This window comes from Candoia aspera, chromosome 5 (assembly GCF_035149785.1).
Source record: "Candoia aspera isolate rCanAsp1 chromosome 5, rCanAsp1.hap2, whole genome shotgun sequence".
NCBI lineage: Eukaryota > Metazoa > Chordata > Lepidosauria > Squamata > Boidae > Candoia > Candoia aspera.
In genome coordinates this window covers 99,542,037-99,559,408 of record NC_086157.1, presented here as the reverse complement: position 1 = coordinate 99,559,408, position 17,372 = coordinate 99,542,037, and the positions used below count along the sequence as shown (strand labels likewise).

Here is a 17,372-nt window from a genome sequence, read left to right as displayed (position 1 = left end):
GTTTTAGATGCCCATTTCTCCCTAGGAGCTTTATAGACTATTGCTGGGGTAATACCTACTCCAAATCATTGCTATTTTAAGTCACATTGATCGATGTGGGTGCTTAAATTTTTCCCACTGGAATCTATGGCATAAAACTCTATTTGTTCATTTATTTGTTTGTTTGTTTTTCAAATTTTATCACCGTCCATCTCCCCGGAAAAGGGGGACCCTGGGCGGTTTACAATAAAATTAACGTTAAAAACCATAAACATACAAATACAAATATTTGCCTCATATGTAATTGTAGCAGTGGGTAGAATGTGTACGTCTGCCTATAATTTTATGTACTGTATGCCTATTCAATTTATATTTACGCCCAGACTTCACTGCTAGTACAAGAGCAGACAATTCCAGTTTGATGGAATTTAACACCCTTATCTTGCTGGTAACAATAAGGTCTCTTAACTGATTAAGAAACTGAAAATAAGCCTACATTGCATCAAAGAAGATCATTTTACCCTCTTTCTTGTAAAGAGAATATACATACATACATACATACATACATACATACATACATACATACATTTCAAATTGGATATCTGGCCTGTACTTCACCACCATGTTCGAAACATGTGATCACTTAGTTTTGTTAGAGGGCTAAACCATTACAATTTTTTTTAAAGTGCTTGAAAAGCATATTCCCTTTCCCCAGATTTGCTTTCTCTTTTGCACAAGGACCTTGCAGTAGGCAAGTGAGAGGTTTATTTAGTGCATAGATAAAAGCTTTTTAAATCCTCATTACTTCTAACATCTTAACAGCTGTGCAGTTTCTTACAAAATATGTTTTATCGTTTCAAGAAATGCTGTTAACCTCGCAGTTTTAAAACTGAATGAACAAGGCCTCTTGGACAAATTGAAAAACAAATGGTGGTACGACAAAGGAGAATGTGGCAGCGGGGGAGGTGACTCCAAGGTTAGCCTCAATGTCACCAAAGCGGGTAAACTGAATGTTGAGTAATTGGTGCGTCTGCTGCGGTTCTTCCTTTCTGCTAGCCAGACCACAGCTGTGTCCTGTGGCACTGCTAGTACACTGAAAACCAACTTCCAGATGTATGCAATTACTGTCAAAGCAAAAATATTTGCATCCTCATCAGATTTCTTTTTTACCAAGCCCAGTTGATTGGTCTTGAAGTCCAAATTGGTGTTTCTCTTGTCATTTTGACAATCGCTCAAGACATGCACTTTTTTAAAAAGTGTATCATTTGGTAGTAACATCCAGCTCCAAAGTAAGTTTCCTGAACCCTTAGCAGAAGGCAGAGAAGTGCTGCTGGGTTATCATGTGGCGTGGTTAGGCCATAAATAACTAGTTTTAACAGAGAGGGCTCTTGGCTTGATATCTCACCCCTAACTCCTTAAAGGGAATAAATCCCTTTGGTATGTTCATCATGCATCTTTCATTAAATGTCTTTCTTGCTCCTAGTGTAATTTCCTGTTAGGACAGATCTGCACAATATTGACTTGGAAGTGTGTCTATTGTTGTAGTTTCTTCAAAAGAAACCTGGGAAAGTTAATTCTCCTCTAGTATTCAAGTTGTCCCAACAGAAGAGAATATCTCTAGCTCAGGGTTGAAGGGTGGAGTTCTTGGTGGTCTCCGAGCTTGGTTGTTTGCTTGCAGACATTTCATTACCCAACTAGGTAACACCATCAATGTGAGTGAGTGTGGGGTTTGCTGCCTGTATATAGTACACCCCCACCAAAATGAGCAGGGCAAGCTATAGGTAGTCCTCACTTAATGACAGCAATTGGGACCATAATTTCCATCAATAAGTGACATGGTCATAAAGCGTGATGTCACATGACCTGTCACACATTGATGTCACATGCTTAGTGACAGAAATTCCAGCACTTTCGGTTGCTGTCATTAAGCAAATCCCTGTCCGTTGTTAAGCAAGGACGTCACGTGTTTGCCATTTGCAACCTTCTGCTGGCTTCCCCATTGACTTTGCTTGTAGGAAGCAGGCAATGAAAGTTGCAAATGGCAATCATGTGACCATAGGGATGCTGCAATGGACATAAGTACAAGGGCCAGTCATAAGTACCACTGGTTCAGTGCCACTGTAAGTGCGAACAATTGGTGAACGAGTGGTCATTAAACAAGGACCACCTGTATAAACCGCACATTCACTCATACTGATGATGTTGCCTAGTGGGGTAATGAAATGTCTGCAAGCAAACAACCAAGCTCAGAGAGACCAGGGACTCCACAATTCAAGTTGTCCTCTGAGCACTATGGTTGAGACATATTGCAGATTTTATAATCCAGTTTAGCAAGTCAAAGGGTTTTGCTGTTGAGTACAAGAAAAGATAGTCAGTAAAAACTTAGCGTGGCTGAAACTTCCTTTTGTAATACTTTCTTCATAAACACCTCATGAAGTCAATTACTCTGAAAATAGATAAGGCTAATCTGCACAGTGCCCCTGTCATCCAGTTAATTCATGGCTGGTGGGGGTTTATTTATAGATTGTTGGCTGTGTTCACACATCATCAGAGGCATCAGCAGCTAGCCACAATGATGCCAAAATGACAAACTGTGTGCTGTGACATCAAAATGCAGGCTCCACTCCTTACATACCTGCATGATGCAAGTACCAAAGGGGTAAAATTTACATCACACTTATCTCCCCTTATCTTTGCTCTGAGGCTGTCTATGCATAACATGCTCAACCAGATCTAAGATATACAATCTATGACATGCTAATCTTGGCTATTAATGTTGATTAGGGTTTTTTGTGTTAGTATTTTTAAACACAGACTGTTTGGTTCATAGATGATTCAATGTATTATGCAAACTCAGAAAAAGGAGTTAATGACATTTGAGTTCCAAGCTTTCTTTTAAAAATTAAACTCTGTCCCTTGAAGCATTTTGAACATCAAAGATTAAAAAGTCATGACCCTAACATGAATGTCACATGAAGACACTTCTGTCTGATATCATTTCATCAGTTTTGTACATTTATAATTCAGATATAATTTGCTGTATTGAATAATATATCTTTAAATTATATTATTACAATAACTGATATTAGTGGTCATTGAGTTCAGAAGCAAATCATAGTCTCGTTTTAAAATATTGCCAATTGTTTAAGGCTAGACCTACTAAACTGTTCCATTACCCTATCTACTGAAATGTCAAATCCCAAAAAAGCTATTAGCCTAAGAAATTAAGGTAGATAGTAACCAAGTGTCTTGTATGAACACTATCTTAAAATATTGCATTTAAACCATGATTTAGCTTCTGCAAACCAGCCTACACATCCCGGCCTCCACAAAATATAACAATTGAAAAAGACTGTCCCTATAAATACTTATTGTCCTTACTCATGACACTTATTGTGAGTCTAAGCACATTAACTCAGCTGTAGATCCCATCGAATTCAATATAATGTATTTCTTATAAGTGTGTTTTGGCTTGCAGCCTAAACTGTTCAGTTGACGATTTAGTGGCATGCATTTATATTAAACCAGAAGCAAAAGCAGGAACCCTCTCAAACTAACTGGGAACATTTTATTGGGCAATCCATTAATGTACAGTATATTAAGGATTATTTAAGCCAATAGTTTTGGGTTTACAGTAATTGCAGACAATTTGTTTAAACCTTTGCCCAGCAGTATGTGCCCATTACTTGAAGTGATGGAGCAGGTCCCAATGGTATCTCTGTCTCTAACCCTAGGCCTTCTGTACATGACATAACAGCCATTGTGGCCTGTGCTCCATCACTTTGCCATGCGATTCTATGTAGTTTTACTTGAATAACATAAAATAACATATATAATGTTATTTATGTTATTTCCCACGTGAAGAACTCCTGTAAACCTTGCCGTTTTGAAACTCAGTGAGGCAGGCGTCTTAGACAAGCTGAAAAACAAATGGTGGTACGATAAAGGTGAATGTGGACCGAAGGATTCTGGAAGTAAGGTCAGTTGCTGAAGTTCGGGACCTATTGTTGTGTTCACAAGGGAGTTATTGGTCACTTAGGGATGGAAATAAATCAGCTATTGAAGAACCATCATGTTGAAGATGTTAATTTTGTCCCAGCTCCAGTGGAACAAAATGATATTCTCTTAACACTGCTGTAAAACCAGTAATTCATGTTTCAACTCCAATTATACATATCTGTAAAATCTGCATTTACCAAGGCTGCACTAACACAGAGAGAGAAAGAGAGAGAGAGAGAGAACATATCTAAAGGCTTCTCCCATCCCTTCAATTTTAGCTCCCCAAAAGTGTTTTTTACACCCTTCTATATTCTGGTTTTGTAGACTTTGAATACTTAGATTCAGAATGGTCCTGTTGAATGCTTTTGAACATTTCTGTGAGATCTGAAGATACCCATATTTCAAAATGTGCCTTTTTCTCACTATTCAGCAATGGAGTTCCATTCTAACTCACTGTTATGGAGCCGACTGTTCCACATGAGCAACTGATAGCTGGCCGTTGATTCCCCAATTTTTTTTAAAAAAATAAAGCCCTACCCTCACTTCTTTTTGTAACACTTGGAAATCTAAGAATATAAAGTTGTGCACCCAATGTGTAGGCCACATTGTGGACACTTCTGCCTGCTGTCATCTCATCAGTTTTGCATTTTTGTAATTCAGATAGGACTTACTGTATTCAATAATATCCTTATTCAGTCATTGTATTGTTACAATAACTGATTTTAAAGGTCATCAAGATCAGATCACTCACTTTCATTTTAAAATATTAAAATATTGCTTATTGCTTAAGGTAAGATCTATTACTTGCTTAATTAACAATATGCACTGTGGTATCAAATCCCAAGCAATTTTTTTATCCAAGGAATTAAGCTAGACAATTAAACAATGTTGTTTGGAAATGCTAAACTTTGCAATCTGATGTCTATACCAGCCGTACCAAAATGAACAATGAATTGTGGCAATACCAATTCACAGTATGAAAGCAATATAGTGGCTAAAAATACACTTTTACCACTACTGTAAAACTAATACATCCATGTTTAGACACCACACCTGGTAGAATTCTGAAGCACCAAGCAAAGAACATACTATACTTTAAAAACAGCACAAATGTGAGGAAAAAATTGGATATCTTGAGGTTTCCCACTCTGCACCTGGTGATCCTGATCCAAGGAATGTTAACATTTTTTATGGTTTTCCTGATTTTCACAATCAGCAGAATATACTCACTTTTCACCACATTGCATCTAACTGTTTAAGTAAGACTTGAAAGAGAGCCATAACAGCACAGTAGGAAATTAGAGGTTGGCAGTTCAAGAAAAAGATTCCTTATGCCCAAAACAATAGCTTTGATAGGAAATGCATTTTGCTGAGTTTAGAAAACAAACTGTAAGTAATATTCATTAAAACTGATACTTGACAAGTGTTTGGAAAACATCTCAAGTGTTTTGTTTCCTATGACCTTGGGCATCTAATAGGAAAGAAACTACATATAGATCAAGAAGCTAGTTAGCAATTCTGTAAGAAGCTCCTGTCTAAGCCACAATTAAACCTTAGGAAGAAAAGGCTAGATGTGTTTTATGGCTACTGCATTTAACTGTGTAGAACTATTTCGCAGCTACTCATACAGTAGCTAAGGGACTCATATTCCAAAATATTGGTTAAGTGTATGTCACATTTTGCAATTTTTAAAATTTGTTTACATGTCTGTCTTAGAAATCAGGGTGTACCAATAATATTAAAGGTGTCTGTCAATGGCTATTATTTTTTTTTAAATTTCCTATTTATTTAAATGAATCCGTTACTTAGCTCCCTCAAGTTTTTGTAGTGTGCTGTTTGTTTGTACTTCCAGCTATTTGTTCCTGGAATGTAACACACTCCCTTCTGTCTCCCCAGGACAAGACGAGTGCCCTGAGTCTCAGCAACGTTGCAGGCGTCTTCTACATTCTGGTTGGCGGCCTGGGGTTGGCAATGCTGGTGGCTTTGATAGAATTCTGTTACAAATCCAGGGCCGAGGCGAAGAGAATGAAGGTGGCAAAGAGTGCACAGACTTTTAACCCAACTTCCTCGCAGAATACCCAGAATTTAGCAACTTATAGAGAAGGTTACAACGTATATGGAACCGAGAGTGTTAAAATTTAGGGGTAGGACTTAGGGCCCTACTACAGTGAGTGGGTGATGCATCATTTTGTCATGTGGTGTTGTGACCTGTTTGTTCAGTGGTGATTACTGCTTGCTTCTCAACAGAGCTTCCTCTTTTGGAAAACCGGTTCAGTTAATTTTGGCTGCAGATGTTTATCTATACTTATATGTTGCTAATAGACATCTGCATTGCAAGGGTTTGTTAAATGCATCTATATATGTATATATGTATCTGTATGTGTGTGTGTATATATATATATAGATAGATAGATATCATACACTGATTAATTTTCTTTTTAGAAACAACAAGGAACATTTTCTGCTCTCAGACAGATTGGATTTTGTGGTGAGAATTTAGGAATTTGTAGACAAAGGAAAAGGTTGAATACAATTACTAGAAATATTTCCTTGGGTAAAGGGGTGGACTTGCAACATTTGTTTTAGTTGCTCTTGGTTTTGTTTATGAAAGGGACCAAGGCTCAGAATTAGAGGACTTGAGAAAGTTGGTTTCTTCTGTTTTTTGCAGCTCCCTGTGGGGTCTGTAGTATAGATCATTTTCCCCCAATTTGCCACTTCCAGATAAACCGACACAAGAAACCCCAAAATGTTCATCCACTAAAGATCGCTGTCCAGGAATTCTAGAATTTGTAATCCCAGCAGGAGGAAGCTAGAGTTAAGAAATCTCATACCAAGAGCTGATTTAGAAAATTAGGTTGAAATCCTATGCATACTTACTTTGGAATTAGTCCATCTAGCCCAGTACTGTCAACAGATTTCAGACAGGAGTGTTCCTTCTTATCTGGAGATGCAAGAGCTAAACCTAGGATTTTCTGCAAGTTACATCCCTTCCCTTTTTGTGATGATAGCCTTTGCTTCAGATGGCTTTAAAAGATTACATATAATATACAATCACACATAATAGTAAGCCCAAATTTCTAGCCATGGTTGATTGAGCAAACCTTAACTGCCTGGTTCACAACTAACATTAAGTCATCATGGATGGGTCTCTTATCATGCTAAGCCCAAAATGAACCACATTAGGGCTTGCTGTGATGTTTGAATCCAGACCGTAAGTCTACTAGCCATGAAATTCTATACAACCTTCTGATCAGAAGAAGGATGACACTGAATATCATTTTTAGAGGCCAAGTACAGCTTCTGGTTTGACTACGTCAGGAAGTAGGATGCTGGACTAGATGGACCATTGCTCTGAACTAGAAGGGCTTTATATTCTTATAAGGTTCTTATTTAAGGTGACTTATTTCTGAGTAAATTTGCATAGGATTTGTCTGTTAGTTAAGTCTATTACATTTATACCCTGCCTTTGCTCCGTAGAGCTCAAGTTGGCTGTGCTTCGTTGACCAGGAGCATCACCTGCAGTTCTGAATGCCACTGCAAATCTCCTCAGTACAGGTTAGGTGTAGACGACAAGCGAAGCTGCAGACTTCACTCATGGCAAAGAAGCATCAATTTATCTTTTCTCACTCACTGGTCCCTCCCCACCCATACACCTTCATTGTGGTTTCATGTCATTGTTTCATTCTAGAAACCTGTGAGAATTGCAACATAAAATTATGGCCAAAATCTTTTGCATACTTATCTATATGTCCCTCTTAGGTTGGACAACTATAGCCATAGGAAGGGGGCAAGTGATGAAACATGCATCATTGTGACATTGCTGTGCAAACACCATCCTTTATATATGTACTTGCATGCATAAGTACAGAAGGGCAGAGGTTGCATTGTGACATTGTGATGTGTGTTTTGCTATTTTGGTGTTGTTATGGTTAGGAAAGGATGCATATGGATCTAAATATGGATAGAAACATCAGAATATTCTAGAGGGTATAATAAAGTAAGATTCTTGCTTTTAGAGGCAATGTTTTACGAATTGGATACAGATCTTGCAGGCTTTCTATAGTGCTAAAAAAAATACTTGCACAACCTCTTGTTGCACAAATGCACAATCAACCACTCTGAGAGTCTAGGAATGATTTTAAGGTAGCAGTGAGGCATCACACAATCAGCAAATGTGCTTCAGGATTGTTTACAATATTGCAGAGGATACTCAGGCAACAAGCTAAATTCCATGCTGCAGCTGTTTGAGGGAACAGCACCTGTAGCACTATCATTTCTAAGTTATTTTCAGTGCTTCAGATAATAACATACCCACCTCATAGGAATACAGCCTGTATACAGTGTTCTTGGAAAGGAGCAATCAGTTTCAGTTTCTGGTCCTTTTTAGTGTCATTTTACTTTAACAATTGCAAATTTGAATACAAACGAAAGGGGAAACATTTGCTGTTAAGATACAACCTCATAAAAAATCATTTCACATGGTCTGGGAAGCCATGTCCACTTAGTTGCTCATGAATTGCTTTCTCTAACTTCATGACTTATCTCCAAGAGAAGCAGCTTCTCCAGAGAGCTGGGCCTTCAAGCAGCTGTGTCAAAAGCAACTAATTTTAGATGCAGTCTAAAACTGACCAAACCACTGGAAATTTAATAGGCTTCAATTATGATATTGGCAAGTTAATACATGTGCAGGGCACAACCCTATGTGGTTACATCTTTCTCCCCTGTCATGTATTCTATTTATGCATTTCTCCTTCTGAAAGAATGTGTAGGAGAGAAGAGGAGGACCCAACCACTCATCTACCACATGAAGATGTGTCTGAACCAAACATCTAACTTTAAACTATGGTCAAAATTACTCTTGAAGGCATGGTGATTTTTTACAAATTGCTAGCAAAGGAAGTCCAATCTGAAATGGGACTGAAATGTATTGGAATCACCTCCTTCACTTTCTCCTAGGTGGTCTCATTATTTTAATTACCCTCAACTCAACCTTCTTACCTTCTACCATGCCATCTGACTTGCTCCTTTTCTTCTCTGGGCCAGGCTTTGCACACATACTGATACCTGCACATACATAGGACTTAGAGTCCTATAGATGTTGCTGCCATAATTGGTAGTATAGAAAAGTAGACATTTGTTCAGATTTTCATAATTCCATCCACATATTTTATCATCCATTTTTGCAATCTCTGTGCAATCCTGACATTTGGGATTCCAAAGTGGGGAAATTATGCCTTGTTTTTATTGGACCATCACTCCATCATGCTATCTCTTCAAGAAAGCAAACATTTCCTGCAACCGCAGTAGCCACAACATTTGCATGCCAGGCTGAGCATGGGATGTCTCCCCATTTTAATCCAGATTTGATTCTTCACTGATTATAATCTCATGAAGGACTTGGGTATTTTGTTCCTTAATCGCTCCATTATTTCCATAATATTTTAAATCTTTCTACTTGTTAACCATTGTAGAGTTTGGCTGGGATCTAAAGAGCTGTTTCCGATGCCTTCTTCAAACTGGCATCCTCTAGAGGTTTTGAACCACAATGCCCAGAATTTGCAGAGAGCATTTGGAGAATGCCATGTTGGAGAAGACAAGTTTAGTTCAATGTTCATGGTACTGATCCTGTTGCTTGTTTTCCTTTTCCACTCTGCAGCCTCTCTAGCTGCCCACACTTTTGATCTGAAAAAGCAAATGGGAGGAGTTCCCTTCCAATGTCTTTCCTTAGGATTAAATAGCCAATCAGAGTCACAGTAGCAAAATGGGCAGTTATATAAATTGTCTAAATAAAAACATTCATATAATATAATATAATATAATATAATATAATATAATATAATATAATATAATATAATATAATATAATATAATATAATATAATATAATATAATATAATATAATATAATATAATATAATAAATATGGAAAACCAGGAAAACTGCAGATGGGTTTACAAGAAAAGCCACATACCCCTTAGCCATCTTGGAACCAAGCAAGCGCAAGAATAGTATTCTCCACTCATAAGAATTTGTCCAATATTTTCTTGACTTTAGAAAGAGAGGAGGAAAAAAGATGAAAGCAGCTCCTCCATTCTGTTTTTCCCCTTATCAAACTGAAGGAGAATTTTTTAAAGTACAAAAAAAAAAAACCAGCATTAATTCATGTGCACTTTAGAAAGCATGGATTTGCCGCCAGGCATGAAAAACCTGGCATGACTGGCGTCCATCATTCTCTGAATGTCTGATGCAAATGATTCCAGGCTATGGTGTTAGCCAGCTATCAGTGTCAGCCAAGGATGAGGGGTAAATATTCAGCAAAATGATGACATCTGGACAAAAAGTGAATTATTCTGCCCATTATCAAGTTAGAACTGTAACTAAGTGTTCAGCTGCTGTTTTGCTGGTAGTCCTGTGATTCTTATCCTGTATAGTTTCGTTCTAAACCACTAATTTAAAGTCTCAGCTAAAACTCTTTCTACATAATTCCAGGAAGAAAACCATCTTCCTGATTTGTCACTAGTTGGCTCCCTGATTTCAAGCTGAGAATGATGGAGAATGATAGAACGATATTCCTATCAGGATATCATTGGCAGCTGTAGAATCTCAATATATATGCGTGCATGCGTGCGTGCACACACACACACACACACCTTGATTAGAGAAATTGGCTGAAAATAACAAGACAAAACTGAAAAGAGACAAATGCAAAGTTCCTCACTTAGAACAGTGTTTCTTAACCTTGGCAATTTTCAGATGTGTGGACTTCAACTCCCAGAATTCCTCAGCCAGCATGCTGATTGGGGAATTCTGGGAGTTGAAGTCTACACATCTGAAAGTTAACCAAAGTTTTAGAAATATTGACTTAGAAAGAAATCGAATCGGGGATACTTGGCTTGGTAACAGTATTCATGGAAAGGATCTTAGAATTGACACAAACTAAATAAGTCTACAAAAAAAGGCAAACTTAAGTTTAGGTTGCACCAATAGACGTATAGTTTCTAAGTTACAGGGAATAATATTTCCCCTTTATTACACCTTGGTCAGACCATACATCTTATTCACTTCTGGGGTCCACATTCTAAGAAGGAATCATTCAGACAAACAAGTACAAAGAAGGAAAATAAGGATAATTAGGGGACTGGAAACTAAACAATACAAGGAAAAACAGTTATGTTGAACCCTAAAAATAGAAGACTGAAGGGGAATGTTAATAGCACTTTTCAAGTACCTGCAAGGATGTTACTAGGAAGGAAGTCACAAGCTGTCCTCCTCTACCCAGAGTGTGGGATACACAATAGTGCTCATAATGCAGATTCAATTTGAATGTTGGCGGAAAAAAACCTGTGGCAGTAAGAGTAGTTTGACAATCGTCAAGGAAATCGGTGAACTCAGCATCACGGGTTTTATTCAAGCGAGGTTCTTTGGACATTTGCAAAGTATGTTTTAATCCGGATTCCAACATTGAGGGCAGCATATACTATTCATTGAAGTCAAACTGCATAGTAACTAAAGGAAGCTAAATTATTCTGGCCCTTGAGCTGAAGAAGCTCACAAGGCCCCCTCATCCTTGGCAGTAAAAAATATAATGATAAAGTAAATACGGAATACAGTCCATGGTAGCCCTTTCAAATTGTATTTGGGTGATTTCAAAATGGTAAGGCTGGCCCTCAGTTAATTAAGAGCAACCAACAAAGCAATTTTCAGGCCCTTGCTTTGTTTTAGACTAAAGCACATAGCATATAATAATCACTTATTATATGCTATGTGCTTTTGATCACTTGGTCCCACTTGTTGCATTGCAATTAGCCAGGCATGTGTTTGAGGTCTGCTTTCAAAGTATAACAATTAACTGCTTTTTAATATACAACAGAGAAAAAGTAAACAATAATCAAGTTCAACAATAAACGACAGTAAAAAAAGCAAAATGAAATTACCTGTAAAATAACTAAAACTTAGAGGGGAAAACCAAGAAATAAAAACCAGTTAATAACGATGATATTCAGGTTTAAATAACAAATTAAACTTTGACCATATGGAATCGTATTAATCAGATTTCCCACAGTTTCATTAGAAAGTCAGTTCATGTGTGGATAATATAGATAGGTCTTCCATCCAGGATTTTCAGCTGGATATATTAGAACCTTTATATCAAAGTAAAATAATCTTCTTAGCTTCTGCCCATGCATGATAAATCCAAAGTTCTTCATACTTTGATAAGTTGCACATTTTCAAAATATAATTCAACATCATATTCACATCTTTGACCCTTATTTCTTTTTGTATTTACAACTCTATGAATATTAAACCAAAATACTGCAGGCCCAAGACATATGAGTCAGAGTCCCGTTTGCCGTATATTCCATATACCCAGGCTGAATCCCACTTTTTTTATACATCATCTTGAAGAATCTTTTGTTGAACTAATCTTACGTTAAGGTCATACAAAACTAACTTATCCTACCTTAATCCACTAACTGTTAAAACTAGATATTCAAAATCATTATTCCAAATGACCTGCAAATTGTCCATCTTAATTTTCTTTACAGAAAATTCTATTAACTGTAAATTTAAGAATGTCAAAACCTTTTTCTAATTATATTAATAACGTAGGAATATCAGAGGCAACTAATGCATCAGGAGCAAACTGTACTATCAAGGGATGATTTAATTGCATATATTGCCACTGAGCAGCCTTAGATAATCCTAATTAGCTTTTAAGAACTGATTAGCAATAAGTTGGTTTAAAATAGCAATCCCTCTTTTTGTTCATGAACTCCAAAAAATTGTTTTGTTCATGAGTTCCTAAACTGATTTAGGACCCACATCTCCTTCTCAAACAGCTAATAATGAAAAAGAAAAGCTAATAACTTTATTCACTCACCAAGTGATTCACAAAGCATCTGGTATTAGAAGAAAATGTTCAAAGTTGTGGGGAGGACTGAAATTCTAGATCAGGCACCTGCCATAATAAACCAGAAATCTCAAGGTCTGCCAGCAATATTCTTTCTCTGTCAGGTATACGCTTGGGAAGGCTTTCACTCAATCCTTCATCTGCTGTCCAGAATAGTATAGTTAATTTTATCAGTAATGTGGCAACACGAGTTCTTGGCTTATGCTCCTCTGTCTAATAGCCCTGTAGAGGATTGCACAAGCCTTCTTTCCTCTGATTGCTCTGGCTTCTACGCTGGGAAGCTGCATGGTAGTTGCAATATTGCTAGAAAAGCATGAAAAGCCATACCCAAAACCCAAAAAAGAAAAGTCAACCACATCTCTTCTGCCTTAGTTTTTCATTTAGCATCCTTCCCCCCTCCCTCCCTCTTTGGTGCTGCTTCTTTCTACCGATGGATCAGAGATGGTTTATTGTTCTTGAAAGACTTTGTCAAGAGAGGGAGGACACAGAGTGCACAAAAGGCCCTCAGCCAAGACTGTTCAGACAATAGTGGGAAAGTGGGGGGAGACTGTCTGAATCTACCATAATTTTTTTGTATATATCTATTTTTTCTACTGTATGTTATACTCTTGCCCCTTTGCATGCAATAACCATCTGTGACCAAGATTAGCAAGTCAGTGTGTTTTAATTGCATGCTTGGTCCAAGTCTTCTGTTAATGTTCCTTTACACCGCAGTTGTAACCATAACTTAAAAAATATCTCAGTACTAACCACTCTTTCTTAGAAGTAAGGCTCACCAAACTTAATAGAGCTTATGCCCAAATAAAGGCACGCGTCATTCCAACCTTACAGTTCAATTTTACATGCTTGATTAGAAATAAGCACTATTGAATTTGATGAACCTTACACCCAACTAAACAGAGTCCTAGCCTGCCAAAGGCAGGAAAAACAACGTTATTTGAGATAGGCTTTGCTATTGAGATAGGATTTAAATGAGTTACTGACAATGGATTGAAATCAGCCTTAGCCTTAAAATAGATTTGTTGAAATTACTGGGACACATTATTGATGATTAAGCTCCAATGACTTAATAGGTGTATTATTATAGCATCACCATTCAGAATTTCTAACAGCTGTTATTTTTAGGAAGTGACATTTTCTGCACTTTTGTGGGTCTTAACTGAAAGAAAAGTAGAATAAGGGAACAAATGAAAGATTCTCTCCCAATGACTTCATTGAGAGAGGGAGGGATATACAGTATGTAACTCTTCTCTTAAAGTGACAGAGCCAAAAAGGGCTTTGACTGAAACTTTGCCACTGAAATATACAGAAAATGGGAACATCTTCAAAAGAACCTGGGCCATGGTGGACAGTATCAGTCTGATACTGTACCCACCTTCACAAGCTAATTTGTAAGCAAACATCTAGCTCATCTTCTTACTGATTTTAAATTTTAAAAAAAGATAGAAAACAAGAGTATAAGGACTGATTGCTTAGGAAACTGGGCAACAGAGACACATTTTACATTTATTACAGAGTCTTTTACTAAATTTTATTATAAGTCAAATTCCCAGGTTGATATTTGAGATCTTTATTTTTTGTTTAAAAAAGATAAATTGCATTATTATTATTATTATCATCATGTAGCACAATAATGCAGATGTCTACATAGAGATATTTTTGGTGTTTGCTGTGTACTATTTTCTTGAGGAATAGATTCATTGTAACACTTCCTTCTCTTCCCTTTTTTCCTGTTCTTTTTCTTGCTTCCCAGCTGACCTTTTCTGAAGCCATACGAAACAAAGCCAGATTATCTATCACAGGAAGCATGGGAGAAAATGGTCGAGTACTCACTCCTGATTGCCCAAAGGCCGTACACGCTGGAACTGCAATTAGACAAAGTTCAGGATTGGCGGTAATTGAATCAGATCTACCATAAAAACCAAAAAAATAATCGAGTGCCTTAATTAACCTGTGTCAGTGACTGATGGGAATACAGCACGGACTGTAACATGACATGGAAAATGTCCTTGATGAACTTAGAAACAGGCTGAGTATGGGAAGGGCATCCAAATGTGCCAGATGTCGTCAGCAGCAAATGCGTGCATGGTCTCAGTTCGGAAACCCAAACTCAGATTTTTATATCAGGAAAAAGTGTGTGTGTGTGTGTGTAGATAAATACACATACATACATACACATATGTGTGTATATATAAATATGTATATGTACATATGTGTATATATACACACACACACACATATACATATATATATATATATAATTCATAATTTAGTTTTGTTGGGGGGAGGGTTTGGGACAGAAATATGAACAGCAACAGATTTCTCTCGCAAGGACTTGCCAATTTAGCACATTAAAACTATGAGGAACACACTTGAGGAAAGACTGTGAGTCTTTCTGTCAGCAAAGTTGCTGTAGAAGTCAATGAACATGTTAACCTGTGTCTCCAGATGAACAACATTATACAATGGGAAGAATATCCAGCTGTGGAAACAAGTCACTAAACTGTGAGGAGGAAATAAATATGTAAATCTTGTGAAAAAAAATTAAAAATACATTTTTCTTTGGGAACAAAAGAGGAATATTGAAACATGCTTGCTTTTTAATGGATGTAAATTCCATAGAGGAGAACACGATTCTTTTTTCTAACCATCTTAGGGAACAATTCATTGCAATAACTGATATAAAATGGCATCACTGTAATAAATTTCAAAGACTTTTTTTTTACATTGTTGGCCCTCCTCTCATTTGCTGTTACCGTCATTCTGTTCCGTCATTCAGTGTTCCACGGATTTGCATCTGTCTAACTACAAGAAACCAACAAATGCGTTTAGAGAACACCATCAGTCTGCCGTGTAGAATCAAAGAGACTACGGGTCACTCATGTTACCAATATTATTTATAATCTTGTTCTGTGTAAAAAAAAACTGTGGTTTTTGTACCCACCAAAAAGGAATAAAATAACAACTGTTCTTTTAATACCTGGAGTGGTTTTTCTGACATTAGGAATGCAGTTCACAGAATTAAGGCAAATTATATTAACATGAACTTGTGTATTAATGACATGAAGTGTGATGAAGCATTTTTTTTTAGGATGGAAAAGGAATTAACTTCTTTGAACTTTGCCAGCGGCTTAGACCAACACAATTAAACATACTGAAAAAGGCAATGCTACCATATATGAACCTTAAAGTGTGTGTATGTGTACATGTGCATGGATACACAAAGACTGCTCTAGGAGAACCTAATCTGTGACAAAAATACAATTCTATAACTTGCATTCATTATAAAAATTAGACAGATGTTTGTTCTGCATTTTTTTTATCTACTGCATCCCATTGTTTATTAAGGGACCTGCAAGGAGCTACATTCAGCTCTGAAATTCCACTTTGAGCAGGGAAAAGTGTCTTCAGCCATTTCTTTGGCTGCTGAGCTTTCACTAGACTATAGTTTTGAAATCATTGTATGTTTTGAAACCCATTTGCAGTGTCTGAATTCTGCACTTTTGCATAATTCAGGTATATGAATGGGGGTTATCAGAAAGTAGGAAATATACAAATACTTACTGCTAACAGCTGGGGGCTGTTGTGAATTTGGGTTCTGGATTTATGTGAGACATCCATAATTCAACTCCTTTATTACTTTCCAGAAAATATTAAGCTCCAGAAAGTACTAAGCATCAACAATTTTTAAATTAAAATGTGGAATCTGACTTTGAAAAAAGGGACAAAGGTTAGTGACATCATTCATTGCTAGCCAACCAGTATCCTATATACAGTTATATTCTGGAACCACTGAGCTAGTTTTCCTTATTCTCACTGGATTTACTGCATTACATTTTTGTTTTACATTTATAGTAATTTTCTCCTTCTCACCAGAAGCCTAGATAAAGCTTTCCAAAACAAAATTCAGAAATAATCTATATCTTATTGCACTTATTTTTTTTTCTTCAAGTTAAGGATTTTTTTTTTAATTTGCTAGAATCCAGGAGACTGAGAGTTCTAGTCCTGCCTTAGGCACAAAGCCTTTGGGCCAGTCACTCTCTCTCAGCCCAACTCACCTCACAGGGTGGTGGTTGTGGGGAAAATAGGAAGACGAAGGAGTACTAGGTATGTTTGCCCCCTTGAGTTATTTATGAAAACAATGAAGGTGGGTTTAAAAAAAACACATTGGAAGAATATAAAAACAAGTATTTATTAATCAAACTAAGATAACAGGCACACTTTTGATGGTGCCCATACCCAATTCAGGCAAAAGGCATACTAGAACAGCACAGGTTTTACAGCCTTATGAAATGCAAGAGATACAGTCACATTAAATCCAGAGGCAGGGTGTTCTATAGCATCAGGACTTCAACTAAAAAGGCCTTTTGCTTAACTCAGACATCATGCACCCTGTGAGAACAAAGGATGTGCTCACAGTATCCCCCCACCCAGTTATTTATTTATTTATTTATCTATCTATCTATCTATCTATCTCATTTATATG

The 17,372-nt window shown here is 37.0% G+C and overlaps 1 protein-coding gene across 2 annotated transcripts in view; it reads left to right on the top strand.

Annotated features, from left to right (window-relative positions):
* The window catches only part of GRIA4 (glutamate ionotropic receptor AMPA type subunit 4), a 257,199-nt gene extending 241,356 nt beyond the window's left edge, over positions 1–15,843 (top strand). Inside the window, exons 14-17 of one of the 2 annotated variants that reach the window (XM_063305838.1) lie at positions 3,844–3,958; positions 5,875–6,009; positions 14,640–14,780; positions 15,666–15,843. In XM_063305838.1, coding sequence (XP_063161908.1) covers positions 3,844–3,958; positions 5,875–6,009; positions 14,640–14,780; positions 15,666–15,743 — 469 coding nt within the window. In that variant the 3' untranslated portion in view covers positions 15,744–15,843. Of the gene's footprint in view, positions 1–840; positions 956–3,843; positions 3,959–5,874; positions 6,010–14,639; positions 14,781–15,665 lie in introns of both variants that reach the window. The other variant, XM_063305839.1, reaches the window with a different exon arrangement.
* Positions 15,844–17,372: the final 1,529 nt, after the last annotated feature.